General features: G+C 41.0%; 2 protein-coding genes across 2 annotated transcripts; both read right to left on the minus strand.

The window, feature by feature from the left end:
- Positions 1-5,608: 5,608 nt before the first annotated feature.
- On the minus strand, positions 5,609-8,941 carry LOC308402438 (uncharacterized protein). The gene is made up of 5 exons (XM_080891297.1): positions 8,802-8,941; positions 8,500-8,653; positions 8,278-8,420; positions 7,848-7,955; positions 5,609-6,617 (listed from the first exon to the last, which is right to left on the minus strand). The coding sequence occupies exons 1-5, from the start codon at positions 8,875-8,877 to the stop codon at positions 6,478-6,480; spliced, it is 621 nt and encodes a 206-aa protein (XP_080747423.1). The 5' UTR covers positions 8,878-8,941; the 3' UTR covers positions 5,609-6,477.
- A 1,841-nt stretch (positions 8,942-10,782) lies between these two features.
- On the minus strand, positions 10,783-21,489 carry LOC308402475 (uncharacterized protein). The gene is made up of 5 exons (XM_080891363.1): positions 21,061-21,489; positions 20,148-20,283; positions 19,310-19,476; positions 14,058-14,333; positions 10,783-13,345 (listed from the first exon to the last, which is right to left on the minus strand). Exons 1-5 carry the CDS (start codon positions 21,125-21,127, stop codon positions 13,170-13,172), a joined length of 822 nt encoding a protein of 273 aa, XP_080747489.1. The 5' UTR covers positions 21,128-21,489; the 3' UTR covers positions 10,783-13,169.
- Between the last annotated feature and the right edge of the window lie 715 nt (positions 21,490-22,204).

The raw sequence follows: 22,204 nt of genomic DNA on the forward strand, positions 1-22,204 counted from the left end.
GCAGGCTGAGTCCAGGGAGGCGTCAAAATAGTGATCCTTAATTACACACTCTGCGCAGAAGTGTGGGAAGAAAACTTGCAACAGATTCTCCAAAGAGTGGACAGCTCCCCATCCTTATATAACCCATGATGACATCACACAGTTAGACCTTACTGGAAATGATAACAGTCTCCCCATAGTCCAAAGTTCTCCTTATACAAACATCAGATGATACTTTAGAGAAAAACAAGTGTGTGACATGTCATGTTGTGCAGTTCTGTGAGCCTGTGTGTCCAACTAGAGAATGTCCTGACATGACCTCCCTGTGTAAATAAGTGTGTATGCGAACGTGCGTGTTTACATAACTCTGTATGTGCATGTTCTGATGTAGGCCTGCAAATGAATTAGAACAAGGTCCTGCTGGACCCTCTAGTTTGGACGGTGAATACAATGCTGTGGATACCATTTGAGACTTGATTACAATGATGATAATATGCATCCATTAATCTTTACTCAGATTACCATAGATATAAAACAAAGATTATACTGTCATCAGATTCAACAATGATGAATGACTGATCAATGATAGTTATGATTATAAAATGTCACCATAAGAATACAAAGTAAAATATCTCTTGTCCACAAGTGTAGGGGGGAAATGAACCTGACTGTGGAGTGCTGGCTGGTTATAGGGCTCTGTGTCTGTCCTACCTGTACATGAGTAACCCAACAACATTCTTTTTTTTTTTCTTTTTTTTTGGCCTGTCCCGTTTGGCTCTTTTGCATCAGAATTGTTGTCTAAAGGCAAAGAAAGATGCCCAACGGATTTACTTTACCAAACTGACCATCCCAGCCTTGCCGTAATGGTCCATTTGATTCACCTTTTATTGTTTTGTTTTTTTTTCACTTACTGAATACGGGACAGACTTGACTGGGGGAAAGAAGGGGAGAAAGAAAGAGGGAAAGAGAAACAGCTGAGAAGAGGGACGGGGGAGAAGGGCAAAAGACAAAAACCAACAGAACGGGCAGAGAGAAAAAAAAAGCATATATCAATCACCTGGATCACCTGCTGAGAAAGAAAAAAGAAAGCAAGCAGAAGAGAACAAGAGTAATAGAATAAACAACATCACAATGATATATGGGAATATGACAGTAAATACTAAATGTTAAACATTATTGTGCAGCACATAAGATCAACAGAACACAGTGTGCTTTGAGGTAGGAGCCAAAAAGGGTGTAGTTTGTGGGTGTGATCACCCGTGTGTACACCTGTGAGCATGGACGCGCTTGTTTTTTGTTTTTTAAAAGGTTCCTTCATGTAATAATCTGCTAGAGGGTGTGGGGGGGCCACAGCCCCGTCCTCCAGGGCATGAAGCAGGTGTGGAGGAGATCAAAACTCCAGACATCCAGAGGCCCCCAGAACACAACAGACCAAGGAAGACCAACAGAGGGGCAGCTGCGCCACTGTCCCAGAAAGAGCTGAGGAGAGTCCCAGATGAGGGCTCACTCAGCAGCCGCGGAGCAGAAGCCAGGGGGAGTTGCAGTGACGCACTCGTGAGCTCCGCCGGCAGCCAGCTGCGCCTGAGTGACCGAGCCCCAGGCCGAGAGGCCGGGGGCACCCCACCTCCGAAGTGGCCCGAGCGAGCCCCAGGCTCCAGGCCCCGATAAGCGGCCGCCAAGGAGTGAGCCGGTGTGTACCTGGACGCCCATCCCCGGACACAAAGAACCACCAACGCACCGATGTCTGAGGGGGTCCGCCACTGGCAGGGGAAGTGGTGGTAGGGGGAGATAGGCCTCCAAACCTTGGAGGGCCTGAGATGTCCCCAGAGAGGTGGCACCTGACACCCAACCTGACATATAGACACAGACATACAGGCACACACAGACACAAACATCCATTCCCACCCTCATGCTCTCATATGCACTTACTCCACACTCAACCAACGTGGAGACAGACATAAAGAGACGCTGTACACACGATCACACTCCCCAAGCGTACTCTACAAACCGGGTCTAGGTGCCCCCGCCCCTGGAGGGGGGAACTGCACCCAGACCCAGGTGGTGTTTCCCTTTTCCCTGCGGTGGGGGGAGGCAGACCGCCCCGACTCCGCAGCAGGAAGGCTCCACACTCCAGACCGCAGTCGGACGGCCAACTCCTCCTCCTAGTCCTAGCCCCCCTGCTCCAGCAGGTCGCAGAGAATGGGGGTGAGAGAAGACTCCAAACCTCCCTCCACCCGCTCATTGTAGTGTTGATGCATGTGTGTTCTAAGGTGCATTTAAAACCCAGGAGGGCATGGAGCTACCTGCCAGAGAGCAGCAGGTAAGCGCATGGTCCCTCCTGCTAGCCCTCAATGTCTACGTGTATTTAAAATTGAGAGGTGGGCAACGATGCCAGGGGTGGGGTGTACACCCTGATGGTACTTTGGACTCCGTGTATCGTGCCCACCCCCAAGATCCTATATGTATGTGTAATGATAGTGTGAGTAACCCAACAACATTCCTTACTTCACATTTCACTAGCTTGGCCTACGTCCTCATTTTAGGTTTGACAGCGTTCTAGTAGGTAAAGTTGAATGGCTTGGACATGAATTGAGCTGCGGTTTGGGGAAGGCTTTGAAGGAGACTGGCGAGGACTCCCGGGCCTGGCAGATCCCCATGTACTAAATAGAAGTGAAGAAGTTAAAGAATTGAAAAGGGGAGGGAGGGGTACGTAAACGAGGATGAACAGCTTGCAGAAATATATAGATGAGAACCGGAAGGAGCGTGTTTGGAGGCGTAGTCCCGCTCTTGAAATTCTGATACATAACCTCCAAAAATACCTCGATACTCAATATTTCTTAAAACATTAGGGTGCTGTAATTGTTGCTGGAGCTTTGTCCTTCTCAGATTTTAAGACTCCATCTACATTGGAAGTAAGTGAAATTGTACCAGAAACATCTACTCAGGTTAGTCTAGCACCTACATGTTTTCATTACAGTGCCATCCTGCTGCAGTCTGTGCAGAGGTTTGGCGTCATCTTACTGAAATAAGAAAGTCCTTCCCCAAAAGGAAGTAATCTCAGAGTCACCATGTGTAGTTCCAAAACCTCCAAGTGTCATTCACAGTTAATAGTTAATGCTATATGTTCCTGTAGTCCAAGAGACGGTTTGGCCACGATGTGCTGAGGCCACTTCAGTCATTTAAATTGCATTTAAGTCCGTAGAAAGTGAAGGTATTGAATTGTTGAATTTTGACTTGTATGTCAGATCAAACCAAATGTAATCAAATGTGTTTAGTAGCAGCAGTTTGTAGAAGTGTTCCATCGCACATTGGTCTGTCACATGTTGAATCTCTCCTCGTCTTTACTCTTGAAAGAGTCAGCCTCTCTGTGATGTTTTTGTAAAGAGAAAAGAGGGAAGAGAGCACAAAACACAAATGCTGGACCTCAACAATTTTAAAGCACTGCCCACATAGCAAAATTGGTATGGCCCGGATCTGGCCCACACGATGTTCTTACACATGGCTCACATACCGCAAAGAATGATGGCCCTTTGGTGGCCCAGATCTGTTTTGCCAGGACTACCAGTTGCAGACACACTGGTAGTCCTGTGCTGGCCCAGAACAGTTTCAGCTCTGGCCCCAGATGTCAGCCTAATGTGTACCTTAATCAAGCCATGTAATAACAACATGTGCCGGAACATAATAGTGCAAAAGTAACATGACAACACTCTGCTCAGACAGTGAATGGACTGATTCTTTTATAGCGCTCCTCTACTCTCTAGGATTACTGAAAGTGCTCTATTACAACATCCCACATTCACTCAACTGAGTGCCTCCTAACTACATTTATACACATTCATACTCTTGAAATGCAGCCAGGGTTCGAACCGCCAACCTTCCGATCAGCAGATGACCTGAGCTACAGCCACCCACTGGCAAAGATGAGTAAACCGTCACTAGGTTTTGGATAAAGTGCACACTCACAAACCTGTCAAACCTGCATTTTAAACGTTGGCTACCATAGCAGTATAGTATTGCAACATGGCATTTGGGTCTTCTAACTAAAATAGGAAAATAGGAACATAAACAGTGCCATCATTGCCAGACTTGGCCCACATCTGGTTGACATACAACCTGCCATGACACCAGTCAGTCAGAAGTGCCAGCTTGATGCCAGATCCGGGCCAGACCTGTTTTCTATTAGCCTGGGCCACATAAACCAAACCACAATCGGACCAGATATGGCATGCCATCACATAGACAGTGCCATCTATGCCAGGCCTGGCCCACATCTGGATGACATACGTCTTCTTGACATACGGCTTGATACCAGATCCGGGCCAGACCTGCTTGCTATGTGGGTGTGGGATCGTCCAGAGAGAAAACAGGATAAAAGCCAGACAATATCGGAGGTCCTTCAGAGTCTGCTGGACTCTGTCAAGGACATTCTATGACACTGTGGTAGCAGCCGCCTTTTTCTATGCAGTGACCTGTTGGGGGAGCAGATGCACGGACAAGGACAGGAGCAGGATTGACAAACTGATGCAGAGGTCTAGTTCCGATGTCTTCTGGAGTCTGTGGAGGTGGTGGGCGAGAGGAGGATGTTAGTATAGCTGAATTCCATCATGCACAACCCACATCACCCTCCATGAGTCTGAGTGTGCTGAGCGGCTCCTTTAGTCAGAGACTGAAACACCCTCGCTGTAGGAAGGAGCACAGTTAGACTCTAAAACTTTATTTCTTGCATATTTGTACAACCATCTATCTATAACACATTCTGGGTATGCATGTACATAGAACCTCAGCTACTGTTGTATATATTGTATTGTATTATATATCTTATTGTCTTCTAGTCGTCTTATCTTATATCCATTGTAGAAACTGTGGAAGAGTGTCTTAAAGAGGTTCTCCCCATCAATATAAAAAAATAAAAAATAAAAAAAACTTATTTCCCATGTTCCTGGCAAAATATAAAAAATTAGGGTTGGCTCTTACGCAGCACTGCACATTTGAAATCAGCTGTGTGTGGCATGCTGTAATACTTTTATTATTTTACATACAAACTATAAATTGGGCAGGGGCGACCTCTGCTGGCAGGTTGCACTTATGACTTGTATAGTATTTTGCTTTGTTTCATTTATTTTATTTTTGTATTAAATTTTATTAAATTTATTTTTGGTTTCTTTCAACAGTACTGTTCACTGCGTTTCAAGACAAGATACAGCCTAATAAAGATATCCAGCTGGCAGGGATGTGGTCATACAAACACCATCTGCAGTGAACACAACACAGGACAACAAAGGCTCCTGTTCAGGCTCCTGAAATAAACAAATAATTTAAACCGTCCAATGCTGTGCTTTCATACGCATGAAATATGTTATTAATGATTTACTTAGGCTTGTTTATAAAGGATATATTAAAGTGGAATAATGCTATTTAAATAAAGTGTTAACTAATACACTTTTTAATAGCATGTAGTTATAGTTCTAGGATTTTGTTTTGTTAAGTATGAATCATGTTAATGGTGTTTCATCACAAATACCACAACTTGATCCTCATCAACATTGTTGAATGTGAGATTTGTAATTACTACAGAGGGACAGTTGTCTACATAAACACAGACACTGTGGCCACGACAAGGTAGAAATGGTTTCATTTGATTCCTCTTTTTATTTGAGTCGATATGTGTGTTTTGGTATCTGTTTGATTAAAAAAAAAGAATAAGAAATTCATCATTGAGTCATGTAAAAAGTTAAAGGAATTAACATTACTGATGCAAAATTTCAAAAAGCAACAACACAAACATGTTCAGAAATTAGGAACACTTATTTAATTGTGTGAATGCTGATTGGGAGCTCTCCTCATGTAAACACAACGTAATCCACAGATTTTACATGTTTTTGAGAGCCGAGGTTCAATTAGGGACCAGATACAAAAACACTGTATTATTCTAAGAAAACTAAATACAAAAGCATACAAAGGTATACACATTCATTTCTAAACATCTTTATATTACATACTTTTGGTTCTTAGTTCAATCTTTGTTTGTGTATTTATTTGGATGAAAGCTAAGGATAGATTTAAACATGGGGTTCCACCCAACTTAGAAGTGATTACCTTAGTGTCAATCCAGCATATTAATCCAGAAAATAACATTATCACACATTTGATGACCTCAGCACTGGAACAACACACACAGACACACACACACACACAAAATTTACTGAAGGTCAAAAGTAATGGAAGCTCTGTAAGTTCCGAGCAAAGGACCCAGGCGAAGGCCATACAGGAACAACACAAAGCAGCTGTCAGTACACACAATAGGCATGGCTGCCATTTGTAGCAACTACAAATACCTAAAAAACAAATTCACCTAAAAATGTATTTTAACCAAGAATCTACCTGATCATACACAATATTGTTTTGGATAGGCATACACAGCATTGTTTATACATTCATCCCTGGGTCTTTAAAAGCTGTAGTGTGGCGTAGCAACAGTCTGGTAAGCTGTATATACATTTAAGGCCTTGGATTATGAGAAGGGTTGTACGGTGCTGGCTGAGCGTCCTCTGAATATGGTGGCGGTGCAGTAGCCTGGCTTGCAGGTTGCAGAGGGTACATCGGCTCCCCGGTGAACAGCACTGGGTGAGTAGGATTGGCTGAAAAGACAAAAGAAACTGATTTTCTATGTTTATATTGTTATTGATCAAATTATTTTTTCTAACTCATTAGGCCATATGAACATTTTAATAGTAAATGGTATGAAGAGTCAACAAATTTAATAATTTCCTTTATAACTGTGTATTGATCCACGTAACAGAACAAAGAAACGTGCTGTCTAATAGATCAAATGGACCATCAGCTCCCTCTTGTTTTTAAATGAAAATTAGTCAGAAATCACTGACCACTTTATTAGGTACACCTGTTCAACTGGTGACTAATGCAAATCTGTAATCAGCCAATCACATGGCAGCAACTCAACGCGTTTAAGCACGCCGTATTTCAGAAACTACTGATCTGCTGGAACCATCTCTAGTGTTTACAGAGAATGGTGGGAAAAGAGAAAATATCCAGTGAGGAACAGTTCTTTAGAATGACCGGAGTGCTTTGAGCTGACAGGAAGGAAACAATAGCTGAAATAACCAGTTGTTACAACCAAGAACGTCTCTGAATGCACAGCATGTTGGAACCTTGAAGCAGATAAGTGACAGCAGCAGAAGACCGCACCACTCGTCTCGGCTAAGGAAAGGAAATGTTGACTACATTTCAAACAGACACTGCAAAACTGAACAACAGAAGCTTGGAAATCATTGTCTGGTCTGATGAGTTTCAATTTCTACTGTGATATTAAGATCAGAATTTCATGTGAACAACATGACAGCTTGGATCCATCCTGCCTTATGTACAGTTCAGACTGCTGATGGTGGTGTAATAGTGTGCAGAATATTTTCCTGGTACACTTTGGGCACCTAAGCATAAATTCATTATCAGTTAAATGTCGGAACCCATGTAACTGCTGACTATGTCAATTCCATCTTCTGATGGCTCCTTCCAGCATGAAAACATCCTCTATCACGTGCTCAAATCATCTCAAACTGGTTCCTTCAACATTATAGTGAGTTCACTGTTCTCAAATTGGGATGGTGTCATGTGAATATGGACCAAAATCTCTGAGGAATGGTTGCAGCACCTTTTTGAAGGCAGCAAAAGGGGTTCAAACTCGTACCAGCAAGGCAACTTGAGTGTATATTAAATCACAGCACAAACACAGATACATAGCTTCATCAACACCTGGGTGTCATCAGCCAAGCTTGCTGCCAACTTTAAAAACGGGAAAAGTTGTCAGTTGACATATTTATTATGTTTTAAAATAGAATGAAACAACTTACTACTTTCTTGGTAGGAGGGTGGTGGAGCTGTGGGCATGGGCGGGCCTGAAGGCACAGCCTGGTAGCCTGGGTGGGGCGGCTGCTGAGGTGTGTTGGAATTTATCACAACTGGAAAAAGTCAAAGATTTACTTCAGCTTGAAAATGAGTTTAAAGACATCTGGGAAAACTCCCATCTTTTCTAATCTTTTCAAAAAATCCAACATTAAAAATGACAGATTGCTGTTTTATTGTTCGTGCATCAGACTGTTTCTTGTTTCCAAAACTTCTCCAAAATCCCACCTTATCAACTGAGAAGGTGTCTGGCACATAAAATCTCACAAAACAGACAGCACATGTCTATGAGAAGTAAAACTCATTTCAAACAAGAAACAACTGGATAATATGCTGACTTAATTACAGTGTCACTGCTTGTAACTGTGACCAACTTACTTATCTGTCTTTGAGTCGGCCTTTTTTGACATTTCATGTAGCAAAGGCAGCAAGGAGCCAAACAGCAGATTATGAGAACCACACACAGCAGAAGAATTAAACTCCCTACGACGATTCCTACAATCAGACCGATTTGGCTTGTACTGCAAATAAAACATGAAAAAAAGCTTTAATTTCTACTCACATTTGTATCACGAAAAAAGGTTAAATAGAAGACCACACCTTTCAAAACTTCCAGAACAGAATTCCTGATTTAGCTGATTGGACTTATCCTTGCAGCAGTGTCTTCGATTGCATGTGCCACAGCAGTACTTGCTACATTTTTCAGCATCATGTGAGACACCGAACATGTCCACATAGCTATGGCACAAGTCGTCTGTAAGACATGAACGAGGGTAAAGTGAAGAGAGGGTAAGAGTTGAACCAAAGATCTGGTAGACAGATGCTGTAGTGATGGCGGAGAGAGACAAACACACCGATGAGATCACAGGCCTGATGAAATAAATATCATAATAAAAACTCACCTGATTCCGCTGGGACCAAAAACACACACAAAAGACACACAAGACAAGGTAAGACACTCGAAACTATAAGAGACATGATGTCGTGTAAAAGGAAATGAGCTCGACTTACAGGGACGACTCTTCCTACTTGTGTGTCTGTCACACCCTGTAAAAGGTAACCCAACAACATTCCTTCAATAGCATACATGACTTAGCACTAGATGATCAACAGAGTGCAACTACTTGCAAATAAACCCTTTGAAAACAGTACAAAGTGTATTAATCAAAGGTTAATCCTAACAGTTAGATTTTTTTTTTTTTTTGTAATCTCTTGCCAGCAGTTTTTAAGCTTTTGGGAACTAAAGCAGTCATATACCGAACTTCTGAAATCAAAACAGCTTCCCATTCTTTCTTAGAATTAGATTAAAGCTCCTCATTATTTTGGGGTCATATTTTTGGTTTCAAATAAGTCAAAAGTTTTCCTCGGGTAGCAGATGTGAACAATCGAGGCCACAAGCTAAAATGCATCAGTCAAGCAGTAAAGTTGCACTTTAGCTTTTATTACATGCGTTTTTAGTACAGAGCCATCGTTTTGCACTATGTGCATGCTTGACACTGACTTTCTGAGATAAGAATCACATTCCCTGATAAGGAAGTAATCTCAGTAGCCATTGATGATGCATTTACAGATGTGCAAGAATTGCTCATTTCATCCCAGATGTTTTCTTTTGATGCATGCTCAATCATCCAGATAGTTAAATCTCCAAAGGTTGATTCTGTTCACCTGGACGTAGCGTTTTCAGTGGGAGAAACGTTTCGTCACTCATCCAGGTGACTTCTTCACTCTCAGCTGACTGCAGGTTTCCCCAGTCTTGTAAACAGTATATTTGCATAATGACAGAAAGCAGCCCACTGAAGGAACAATGGGCTTTTAATTAAAACAGCATCGAATCCTAGATAAGTCGATACATAAATTAACAAATTCAGGATATTTACAGACACCAGTACTGTAGTCACTGGGTTGCTGCTATACCATATAAGACTTTGATATCAAACCAGATTTACTTCATTAAGCTATCTAAAATCTAGAAAATAAAAAAAAATTCCTGAAGACTCAGAACAAAATGAAGTCTCACATTACCAGTTTAAATGTGAGTTTCTGTTGTTGTGCAACATGTGAATGGAATACTTTTAAGCAGCTCCACCCAAACGTTCTCTGAACCAGTTACTGCTTGTTTTTTTTTTTTTTTTATCTTGTCTCCACCCAGTCTCCGCTGATTGGGCTGGTTACACTTGTGCTCTTAGATCATATCCTTGTACACTCCCCCCCATCCCCTTACTCCCACCAACCACACACATAAACACCATTATTAAATGTATGCCAAAATGTATTTCTGAATGTTCCACTTTATGAAAACTAGTTTAGCAGGTACTAAAACAAGGACTGGTGGTGAAGCCTTAAATCCACATCATAACTCTGTTATGTTGCTTGGCCTGTTTTCCATGATAAGCTCAGATGCAGAGCAGAGGACACTCAACTCCTTTCCTCATCTTTTTTTTTTTTTTTTTTAAACAAGTAAGTGATCAACAGCCCATCTAATCACCACCACGGTGTACCCATCTTTTTGCTGCTTCCAGCAGGATAACGTGCTCAGCCACAAAGGTCATCTCAGACTACTACGTGGAAACCTTCCTATTTACGTGTTAAATAACCCCCTGGAAATACTAAAATAGATAAAATAATATAGACTAAACAATAACCCTGTATTAATTAGACTAGATGCCATTATATGAAGTCTTTTGAAGTTATACATTAAACATAAATATTAGTGCAGTCATTATTTTCACTCCCCAAACTAACTTGTATTTTATTTATAATTTTTAAAACGTATTCACCAACATGTCAGTTCATTTTCTTTCGTTTGAGTCTGTCGCCCATTTCATAGCTGTCGATAATATATTAACACAAATTCACCAAACTGAAAATTAAACAACCAGCAACTGAAGAAAATAAAAAATAAACTTTATTGAACTTTGTAATAAGGTCTTTTTCACAAAAATATGACATTAACACACAAAGAAAGTCCAACATATACTCTTAAAGTGGAATTATTAGATTTTAAAGGAAAGGGGGGAACTGGAGCAAGAATAAATCTCTGAAAACAACATAATCTACTGTAATCCACACACGCATCAATAAAATAGTCAACACTGGCCAGAGAACAGAAACCACAGGAAGAACACTAATATAAGCAGGAAAAAGGAAAGCCAACAAGTGTTTTTCTATTCGTCAGCTGATGTAACAAACAAAACTAGAAACACGTGACACTGCATCCCTTTCGTTAGCTAACATTCAGGGACTCAAACATGAGTAGATCCCAAAGGCCGCTGCAGAGGTGTGACTGACGCACACTGAAATGTAAAGTTTGCCGCAGAGTTCGACTTAAGCCAAAGTCTAAATAAAGGAGGATGATACATTGTCAGAGAAGGTCAAGGTCTGGACGTCACATGAATTGTAACTGTACTTTTCCAGAATCAGCTGAGTCACGAGAAGAAGAAGAAGAAGAAGAAAAAAAAAAGTCACTTCAAGTAATTTCAGCCAGCAGAAAGCAGAAGTGGTGGCTCTTTTCCACAATCAACACTTGAACACACACACACACACACACACACACACACACACAGAACAAGTTAAACAATACCAAAGAAACTTAATGTTGTGAGAACATTAGAGAGAAGGTTTGATGGCACGACTCAGGAAACAGGACACTGCTGAATATTGTGCATCATTCAAGCCTTTATGGTGACATAAAGCAAACAGACTCCATAATAAGTAGAAAAAGATATTTTAAATGATTTGGAATTGCATGTATGTTTCTGCAGGTAATGTGGCTGGAAGGCACAATTGTTTGTGTTTAACATGCGCTCATCATGTTATTGTTTGGTTAACTGAAAAGAAAAGAATCTCCTTTGGTAAAGTAACCAGAAGCTGCCAGCGCATTTCAGCTCAGTTAGATGTGCAACCCCGTTTACAACAAAGTTGGGATGCTACATACAACTAACAGCTAACTGGCAATAACAAAGGATTGGATTCAAAAAGAGCATTGGCAGGATTTAGACAACTTAGACTTAGAGCTGGAAATGGAGAGCGGTCCGGCACTCTTTAAAAGACCGTGCAAGCAAACAGTTTAAAATATTTGTCAATGTAAAATGTAATAAGCAACAATTTCTTAAGAGCAACAAATCACGATAGCCATCTGGAGACAGTGTATTTTACCTAATATCACAAAAACATTCTGATAAACTGGGAAACTCTTTACATAAAAGGACAAATTAAATATCAGTTTTATACTGGAAAATGCTGCATGGGCTCAACAACACTGCTGGACTCTATATTAATATAGAGTTCATCTTATTCCAGGATTTTCTGGGCCCGTGTTTATTTAAGATGGGCTGTGGAAAACGCTCCTGCTGTCTGACCAATCACAATTTAAGGGAGCGAGCCCATCTGAATGTTTGGTACATTAGCGCACACGTTACAGCTAGCATTCAGCATTTTTCTGCAGCTTACACAGCATCCCAGCCCGGTTGGAAATGTGGTTGTAGGACGGGCAAATAAAACCTGAGTAATGACGGGAAAACAACATCTTAATGCCAATTCTTCTGTGTACGTAAACATCAAAATGTAAAGCAAACCATCCCTGTGTGCGAGGCGTGTTTCGGTGAATTGGAACTGGAGTGTGTGCTGAACACTTGTTAACTACGTGGAATTTGTGTGCTCAGGAAACACTTCTGGTCAACTCACATAACACAAATAATTTTAAGGTATAAACCCTCCAGTGATAAATGCTGCACACTTACAATTTGTTCCCATGTAACATTATTTACAAGGTGATACAAGGAAAATACAGGGAATAAAGGATCAAAGCACTTCATCGACCTGCAAACAGCTGCCAGATGGCAGTGGGAAAATGGCTACAGACACTGAGACACCTTAAGATCAACCACTGAATCTGACTGCAGTCACTGTAGAGGCCAGGTAGTTTGGCTGGTGGATAGTAAAGGCAAGAGGGATACGCTGAGGAATGAGGCTGAAAAAAGTACTTAAAGCAGTGAGAAACAGTGGTCTCATGTTTCATTTCTCAAAATAACTAAAGATGGACCCCAAAAAAGAAAAAAAAAAGAATATGCATATTGCATGCCCATGCAATGCAAGTAAAAAACATAATTTTCACTTGGTAACTGTTCAACAGAACTGCTGAATCAGCACCGCCCTAAAATTCCCAAATACAGGCAACAATGAACCAAGTTACTCTGAGGTTTCTCTTCTTGATTCAAAGAACAAACTTTCATTTCAGCAGAGTGCTGCAGCACGGACGTCCACTATCCAGGCTAGGGTGGTGGTGCAACAAAAGCTGGGTTGTATGGAGGCTGGACTAGGAAGTCTGCGCCTGCAGGTGGAACGTTGGGCTGCGGCTGGGTCGGAGGTTTCAGCGGGTACGCCGGCTGGCCGGGTGTGAACGCAGCCTGGCTGTAAGGCATCTGTTGTGGAGGATGGGCAGGGCCAGCTGGAAACAAAAAAATGAAGTTGGCGTGACAATGAACACAACCTCAACTTCAGCTCTGCAGCTTGAATGTTTCATTTCCCTTTTTAGAAAAACCTCAAAAAGACCCACGTCTATGCAACCGCAGTTTCCACCTCTACATTGAATACAGCTGTTTTGCATAATTGCAAAATATTATTGCTAAATCTGAAAACATTTAATGAAACACAATAGTTAATAATGTCGAGCATTTCTTTAAAAAACTCTTTAATTCTATCCGAAAACCTTTGTTTCGCACAGATCAGTTTGAAAAAGCTACACCATCAGAATATTCTTCTACAATAAAAACTAAACATCTAACCTGCATTTTATAAGTGGCTACAATTAAATTACAGTCATTCAGTCTCAAATCAACAGGGCTTTCTGCTCAAACATCCTTGATTTGCATAAAAAGTTTGAACATTTATGATGATATAATTAAAATTTTAGCATTTTCTGCATTTTTGTGATTAAGAATTCTTTATACTTTTTTTTTTTTTAGAGTGTTGTGAAAATCACAACAAATACTGGCATGCTTGTTTGTTTGAGATATTTTTGGACAGAGCAGCTCCTTTTCCCCAGTTAGAAGCTTCAATCAGCATTTCCTCAAACACACTGTTTTGGTGTTCAAAGCCTATTTAAAGCTAGACCAACACAATGTTTGTTAATTACAGGGATGAGGAAAATTCACACTTACTTGCATCCTGATAAGATGGTGGTGGTCCTGGTGTGAATGGTTGTCCATGGTAGGGTGATGTGGGCATGGACTGAGCTGGATAACCAGACTGAGCTGGATAACCAGACTGAGCTGGATAACCAGACTGAGCTGGATAGCCGGGCTGCACTGGTACTGGCTGGTAGGGCATTCCCTGGTAGGACTGCGATTGTCCAGGTACTGCAGTTGGTTGCTGCGGGTAACGCTGAGGAGTGGTGGTGGTGACCACTGTGGTGTGGGTAGTGGTCGCTACCACAGCTGCAATTAAACAAACAAATAGATTAGAAATATAGAAAACTTTGGCTGTTTTACATGCAGTGTAGGAGTACAACTACAGGAGGAATTATTCAGGTATGGAGATAAAAGGATTCAAACTAGTTTCACTTAAAAAAAAAAAAAAAAAACCACATCCTCATAAACCCTTATAAATGTTTATTACACACATAACACACTCCATAGGCATATGTACTAAATCCACATTGGCTTTGTCGTGATTGCCAGTGCAGAAAGATTTAAACACATCAGGAAAAACGATCTCAAAAGAGATTCCAGTAGAGTCAAAGGTATTTGTACTTCCTATTCTGTTTGTATCCAGGAGGATATGAGATAACAGAGGATTACAGACCAACCAACAGCACAAATAAAATGATCCAAATGTCCTGAACTTGTTTGGAACATGCCACCAAGTTAAACACACAAGTAACTTGCCTTGGACAAATATGAGGCAAGAGCTACGCAACTTCTGCAATTAACCAACTGTAAAAACCCAGCTGTCAAGAAAAAAAAAAAAAAAAAAAGAAAACAAAAATAGTTTACAGTTTCGATTCCTGCAAATGGATCTTCTAACACTACAGCTTAAACACAGAAGACAGGATATCCTGGCTGGTAATTAGCCAAATAATTAACAGCCAAGATCCAAAACGTCTTCGATGTGTATCATAATGTATGGATAATATTCTTATAAAGAATGACTGAAAACTGAATATTAATCAGAGAAAGACAAGAAAAGGGTGCAGTCTTAAGTAAACATCCTCGATCATCCTCTCTAGCTTCGCCTAATGAAGAAACAGCCCTGCCATAGTCACACTCAGAGTGTAAACCCATCGCTGTGTAAGCTCAGTAAAAATGAAAGAAAGAGGGGGGAAAAAAAACCACCTGGGGGTGTAACGAAGATGTTCTTCAACATCTTCACGACCACTTCCTGTAAATGACGTAGGATGGCTTTCTTTTCTTTTCTTTTTTTTCCCTTTCCAGTCTGTGGTTGTCATAGAAACAATGAGTCACACAGCGTGGAGCTCTGACTTCCTGGATTTGATCCCATCATACCACTGGAACTGAGGCAGCCAAGGAAGCCAGACTGCGTTCCTCACTTGCATTTTAGCCTCTCCGCCAGAAGACTGTCGCCTAACAGCAAAACATTAACCAGCCGACTGACAAAGCTGACAGGAGGTGCAAGAACTGGGAAGAGCGTTCATTATGGTGAATGCACGTCTCTGTAAACATAAATATGGACGTGTGGAGTCAGATGCTTTCCTCTATTGAGCAGAATTTTTTTTTAATTCTTTTTAGGGAAGCGGATCAAGATGTGGCCATGGACATTAGCGATTTCAAAAACACAGGATAGTAGAAAGAACTGTTTCAGGGAATTGTGGAATTAAGGAGGATAAAGTGGAATACAATGTTTATAATCTACCGCAGATAAAGAGTTGAGCGCTGCATTCTTGGCAAAATAATCTGTCAAAGTTTTCTCTTTCCTATTGAAGGCCGGTGCCCTCTTCACCTATATGGGAGATTCCTCTTTCTCTCCTCGTTTCTCCTTCACTAACTGAGAAATGCAACAACCTCCTCCTCTGTATATTTAAGCCTGTGATTTTGATGTATTTTTGAGGAAAGTAAATAAGGCACATTAAGTAGAGTTACAGGTAGAAAAAAGGCCAGTTCACCAGATATTTAATGGACAAGACTGATGATGTGGGATATTTTCATTACTCTCAAGAAAGCCAATGAAAAGCCCACAATGTTCCATCTTCCCTACACAGTGTGTGACATCACACTTCCCACTCAAATACCAAGGGTTAAAAAAAAGAAAAAAGGTCCCAAAAGAAACCTGTTTAGTTTAAAAATGTGTCAAATATTCATCTGCATTTTCTGGACTAAACAGTGACGCTTTCAGGAACTACTTTCAGCGGTCTTTGTCTGTTGTGAGGAAAAAGTGGAACAGGAGGAAAAGGGATAAACTGGAATTTACATTCAATGTGAATGTGTTATCGACAGATAAATAGACGCCTTTGGAAAAACATCCATCCAAAAGGAAAAAAAAACAAAAAAACAAAAAAACAAAACGATGCTTTATGAGAGAAATCAAAGAAGGTGAAGAGGAAAGTAGTAGTTAGCCTGGGTCAACTATTTATATGATAGAGAGAGCTTCACGACATCACAAAAATGATTTGTGATCTAAAAATAAAGAAACAGTCACAAACAAACTTCTGAGGTGAGAGAAAAGAATAAATGTTACATAAGCTACACTTAACCTATGTGGTTATCACAATAAATCTGCATTGCACTGAATTCCTAAGCAACTTCAAACAGTCTCGCTATGTTAATACGACACTGGGAAATGCCATTTGCTGTCTTTAATAGTATAAGTTTTTCTTGGTTTGCTATGTGAGTATTTCCCCCAAAAACGTGTTGATCATACTGACTAACAATCTGGTGTATCCAGGAGCCTCGTTTAGAGTGGTGCCAACAGCAAAATAAGGCAGTAGGTCACCCCGTGGAGAGGGGTCAAAGTACGATCCATTGAGGGATCGCTAACACAAACAGAGAACACATCCAGATATACCACAGTCCTCTGCAAAGTGTTGTGATGATGCCAAAGTTGGTTTAATAGCATCAGTTAATTTCTGGCTGTAGTTGGGTGAGATTTGAGAGTGGAAAAAAAATATATAAAGACACTTAGGACTTAGGAACGCTGGAGTTGTGGTTAAACAGACATAAACACCTGTGCAGGTGACTCCAAGTAGGGCTGGGCCATATCATACTGTTCACGGTAATACCGGTAAAATGTTGGGCAATGATAAGAAAATGAAATATCGCAATAGAATATGGATAAAACACGCATGCGCAGAGCCTTTGTTTTCATACGCACATGGCGGAAAAAGCATGGCGGTGACGGAGAATGAGGAGAGCGAAAGCGGATCGTTGAATGAAACTGATGAACCAGAACTGGTTTGTAGAAATGCTGCAACTTCACTGGTGTGGAACTGGTTTAGCCTTTGTCCGTCAGATACACAACAAAGCACTATTTTTGGTAGCGCATGCTAGCGGGCCGTCGTTATTACCGTGTTGTTTGGAAAATACGGCACACTTAAAATCAAACCTTTGATTTTTCTGAAAGTCGACAGAGCCCCTTATAATCCCGTGTGCCTTATGTATGAACTCTGGTTGTGTTTACTGACCTGGAAACGATTTTATGTGCACGGCGCTCGAAAATCTGTCAAATGTTTCAGTACGACTTTGCTGAGCTACGAAGCCGCACCGCTTGATGGATTGTCGGAGCATTACGGCTATCGTAGGCAGGAGCCTCGTGGAGTGATATGTACTGAGCTTCAACGTAATATTACCATATTGTGTGTGTATAACCTGTTTTTAAGTTTTGTGGATATTATACATGATTATGCTGAGGATATGTCGGCCAGTTTCCACTGGAAATGCCTTTTGGTTAAACTGTCAGCGAGAAATTTGCATTTGCACGGTAAAATTTTTTATATCGCTTTAATGCACTTAAAAAACAGCTGCTTGTTCAAGTAAAAATACATTGATGGGTTTTTTGCACTAATAAAGTTGTGGAGTTGTAAAGTATTTTGTCTAGTGTCAGTTATATCGATATACAAATTTTCAAATGTATATCGTGATAAATATTTTTGGTCATATCACCCTGCTCTAACTCTAAGCAACTTAAAGCTGGTGTTTCCATTTGTGGGAAACTCAAAGTAAGCAGATTCAAAAGTCAAGTAAAGACATGACCCCTGAAGAGAAACAAATAAAGCAGCATCGTAGTTTGGCACCAACTCTAAACAGCAATTATCTTTAATGACATGCTGAGTCATCGTTCTGAGGGGTAAACTCTCACCAAGAGAATCACTGAAAAGCCAAAACTTGTACAACAAACCAGAGAAACACAAAGTGAGAATGAGGAACTTCACAGCTCTGAAGGGTTCACAAAGCCTCTGTATACTGTAGTGATTCTGAAACATTAGGTCAGGTGGTGCACTGTGCCTCAGCTGTGATGTTAGTCGTCAGGCTACATTTTGCAATAATGAAAGTCATGTGGTGGGTGGGCCAACAGTCTTCAAATGAGTCCCCTCATGATCTGCTTCAAAAACTACACGGACAAATCCTCCAACTCACTAGAAACCAAGAGTCTGGCTTCTTTAAGACATGGCAAAAAAAGCAGACATTCGTGTCTATGTAGGTGAGAAGCTCAACAGCAGACTGTTTTTTTAAAAAGTGTTGCTTGTTGGCCGAGAGCAGACAACCTGCAAAAGTGCAGCACATGTTGCAGATGCATCAGCACGGGCCTACACGCTGTCTACATACTAAAAATAGGAAGTGTCACCGCTAAAGGTTGTGGTTACTTTACGTGCAATAATTGCCAATAAGTAACAATTACTTCAATGTGTCAGAAATCCCCTGAACTGTAGAAGATTCTCCCAGTGCCATGAAAAAGCTTCTTGAATCAGAGACCACATGAGGTTTGGGATGTGCTGTAGACAAGCTTAGGTATGTGACTTGTGTAAGCTTGTTCCCCGAGTCTGCAGAGAAAATGTGCATACACGACAGTATGACTCGCGCTAATGGGTCCTCGATATAAAGGTGATAGAAAGATTTAAAAGCACCAGTCGTGCAACGCGACTAATGCCGTTACATTTATTTATCTAAGGCCCTCGTTATACTTTTTGCATCTCCGAGTCTTCCTGGTCTGACTGATGTAATCATCACACAGTGAGCGTCCACGTGTCTGCCAGCTGTTTTCAACTGCACTGACCTTTCTGCAGGGTCTTCACATTACAATGCACCAGCTGAATGAGCTGAACTCAATTCAGCACATTAACTCTTCATAAACTGCTACTGGTAAGAGCAGATGCTACAATTAGACCCTTATTGCGGCCCTTGGGAAAATATATTGTCCATTCTTGGCTTAAACAATCAAAGACAGAATTAGTAAAACTTACGGCGTGGTTTGCGGCACATGTTGTACAGGCAACAGCAGGGGCAGACGCAGCAGCAGATGAAGATGAGTACAAAAATGATGGAGCCCACAATACCAGCCACCATGGGTAACGTATTATCGATACGATACTCATAACTAGCACTGTTGAAGCTATCAACATTATTGGAGCTGAAAAGGAAAAAAAGAAATTAGTATGAAAAATTGTCTTTACATGACATTAACTTACTACAAAACAGAAAAAGGAAACATTTACAAGTCACCAAGTCAAATTTAACCATTTTAGGACCTTTTTAAAACTGGAATTAATCACAAACCCAAAGTATGATGAAATAATTAACAAGGCCATCATGTATTTACTAGTACGCTACAATTTCCAGACCTTCAAAGCACTACACAACAAAAACAACTCCTGATACTATAGTTCAAGTAGAACCACGGTGCTGCCTCCCTTTCCTCAGAGTTTGTGTTTGCAGGTGTGTCACCTTTCAGAAACCAGCAGAAAACATACAAAAGGTCCTTTTTCTGGGCTTTGGGAGATATTTTTACGAGAAGCTGAATTCACTGTAGCTCAGTGGTTTCAAAAAGAACAGATAACCTGTCAGTGCTACAGCAGGCATGTGGAGGAGTATGGTCTATTAATCTTAGGGATAATGTGAATGAAGGCCTCGGTGCAAGCTGTAGCTGACTCACACTTCAGCTTTATGCTGGTGGTCGTGCACAGGAAAACCTTACTTCCTGTTTCTTAACGGCCTAAAACACACACTTGGCTGTAATTACACAGAGAAAAGGGGGAAAAAATGAAACCAACATCGAAAATAGATTGAAGGAGAAAAACATACCACTTTTTTTGGTCATCTTCTTTAAAACGACTGTAATAACGTGAACAACAATATCTGTTATAGCAGCTCCCACAGCAATATCCTGAATAGCATTTCTGGACACTTTGGCCCGTGTAGGCCAGGCAGTCGTCCCCTGCTGTAACAGAGCAGAAAGAGGGGCAGCAAAAATTAGCTCAATCGTCAATAAATCATTTCAAATAAATCAATTAGTTTAATTATTAGTTATGAAATTTCACTTTTCAGCACTGCAACTTGGTGACTTTTGGGAAACTGTTGATTCACCTTCAGTTTCATTTCAGAGGCTGTAGCTCTGGGTGTTGTTGAAGTCTACGACACTGTACAGAGACGTTTTCACACCCTTATTTATCCTCAGTTTAAAACCCCGCTGTTTCCACTTTGTGGGTACTTTGGATGATGTAGTTTCCACTGCTGCCAAATTATCTTTCACATGTTTCTTATACTACAACCGAGCTGTACCCTGCTCTGTACCTAATTAACTGGCAGCTTTTGCGACCAGATTATGCTTGATGGTAACTATGAGCTGAAACGTTAGAAAACAGCCGTACGTAAACCCCCATTACCGTGCACATGGCTTTCAACAAATAAAATGAGGCTGTAACAAACTAATCTTTCGGTCTTTTTAAAAGGTTTAAAACACGAGCTGTAACTTTAACGAATTTGCGTGTCATCCTTGCGCAGGGGCCATGCTAATCTTCTCTGTATCGTATCCAATTTAGCGTACGCGCTTGCCGAAACAAGCACTTTAACGACGACCGTCTGTGACATCGCCCAAACAGCGGTCTAATATCGATGTGACGATAACATCACAGACTGCGTGGCGGCCTGAGACAACACGCAGTTCGATAGCTAATGCGAACAGCGACCGTTTACAGATTAAAACAGTCAAACTTACCGGAAACACAAGGGAACAGGACCACATACAAAGCCAACGCAACAATAGTGGACAGGCCTGGCGCCATGTCTACTCCAACACTCCCGGATTCAGTCAAGGAACTGAGAGTCTTCGACAGCTCCGGAGGAGGAGGAGGTGTGATGGACTCTTCGACTGCGGCAAAGCTCGTCTATTCCCGGAGCTGCCTCGCTCGGTTCATGTTCCAGCCCACTGCCAAACTGTTTCTATTCATGGACTGTTTATAGGGCTTTGGAGTTGACGTCACGCCGCAATGCATTGTGGGAGCGCGGCACCATATTCGGGGTCTACGAATCAAATCAAACACACTGTGTTGGAACGACGATTACAAGATGCTTAAAAGTAGCTCGTGAGCATATTAATACGTCTTTATACGCAGTTTTTGGCTACGACCGTAGATGTTCTGTATAAAAACGTTTTACGAAGCGTGAAAACTACAATAAATACGGAAAAGAACTTAACGATAACGGATGTTTTTAAAGCGGCTGCAGACAATGTGGCAGACCTCCACAGGAAGTACTTCCGCGGCGGAAGTTGATCATTATTTTTTTTGTTTTATTTTTTGCTTTGTTTTTCTTTCGTGCTCATTTAGTGACATTTTACAATATTTAAATTAATTTGGGGCTGATTACCCAGAGCCCCAGTGACAGAAGGGGCTCCAACAAGCCTGCAAACAAGAGTTTTTTGTGTAATTTATCTCTAAGTAATAACTGTCACAAATTGACTCGATTTCAACGGAAATGGTTGATCATCGCAAATTGTGCATTTATTTCTTTGTTTAATCATAACTTTAAAAATAAATACAGTGAAAACACGGTATTGAGAGCGTGAGAAGTTTCTCAAAGTTTGTATTGTTGCTCATATTGTCTTTGCTGTACACACACATGCAGAGCTTGATCATTTATTTTCAGAAAAGTAGTCGATTGACTCAAAGACCACGTGGAAGCCACTGCTGTGTATGTGAGTGAAGTTGCCCCCACCCCCCACCTTCTTCAAATCCAACAGAAGTGGTATCAAACGTTTGTGCTGCAAAAATTTTCGTTTGTGCTGCTATCATTTTAAAGATATTAATAAAAATTTCTAATAATAATAATGGATTGCATTTATATAGCGCTTTTCTGGGTCC

The sequence above is a fragment of the Rhamphochromis sp. 'chilingali' genome, assembly GCF_963969265.1.
Source record: "Rhamphochromis sp. 'chilingali' genome assembly, chromosome: 9".
Classification (NCBI taxonomy): Eukaryota; Metazoa; Chordata; class Actinopteri; order Cichliformes; family Cichlidae; genus Rhamphochromis; species Rhamphochromis sp. 'chilingali'.

Coding starts and splice junctions, on each gene's coding strand:
- LOC308402475 (XM_080891363.1), bottom strand. CDS start 21,127: ATGGCGCCAGGCCTGTCCACTATTGTTGCGTTGGCTTTGTATGTGGTC. Junction 20,284..21,060: donor CCTGTTCCCTTGTGTTTCCG/GTAAGTTTGACT, acceptor GCTCTGTTACAG/CAGGGGACGACTGCCTGGCC. Junction 14,334..19,309: donor CATGTGCCGCAAACCACGCC/GTAAGTTTTACT, acceptor GTTTAATTGCAG/CTGTGGTAGCGACCACTACC.
- LOC308402438 (XM_080891297.1), bottom strand. CDS start 8,877: ATGTCTCTTATAGTTTCGAGTGTCTTACCTTGTCTTGTGTGTCTTTTG. Junction 8,421..8,499: donor TGTTCTGGAAGTTTTGAAAG/GTGTGGTCTTCT, acceptor TTTTATTTGCAG/TACAAGCCAAATCGGTCTGA. Junction 6,618..7,847: donor ACCCTCCTACCAAGAAAGTA/GTAAGTTGTTTC, acceptor TTGTCTTTTCAG/CCAATCCTACTCACCCAGTG.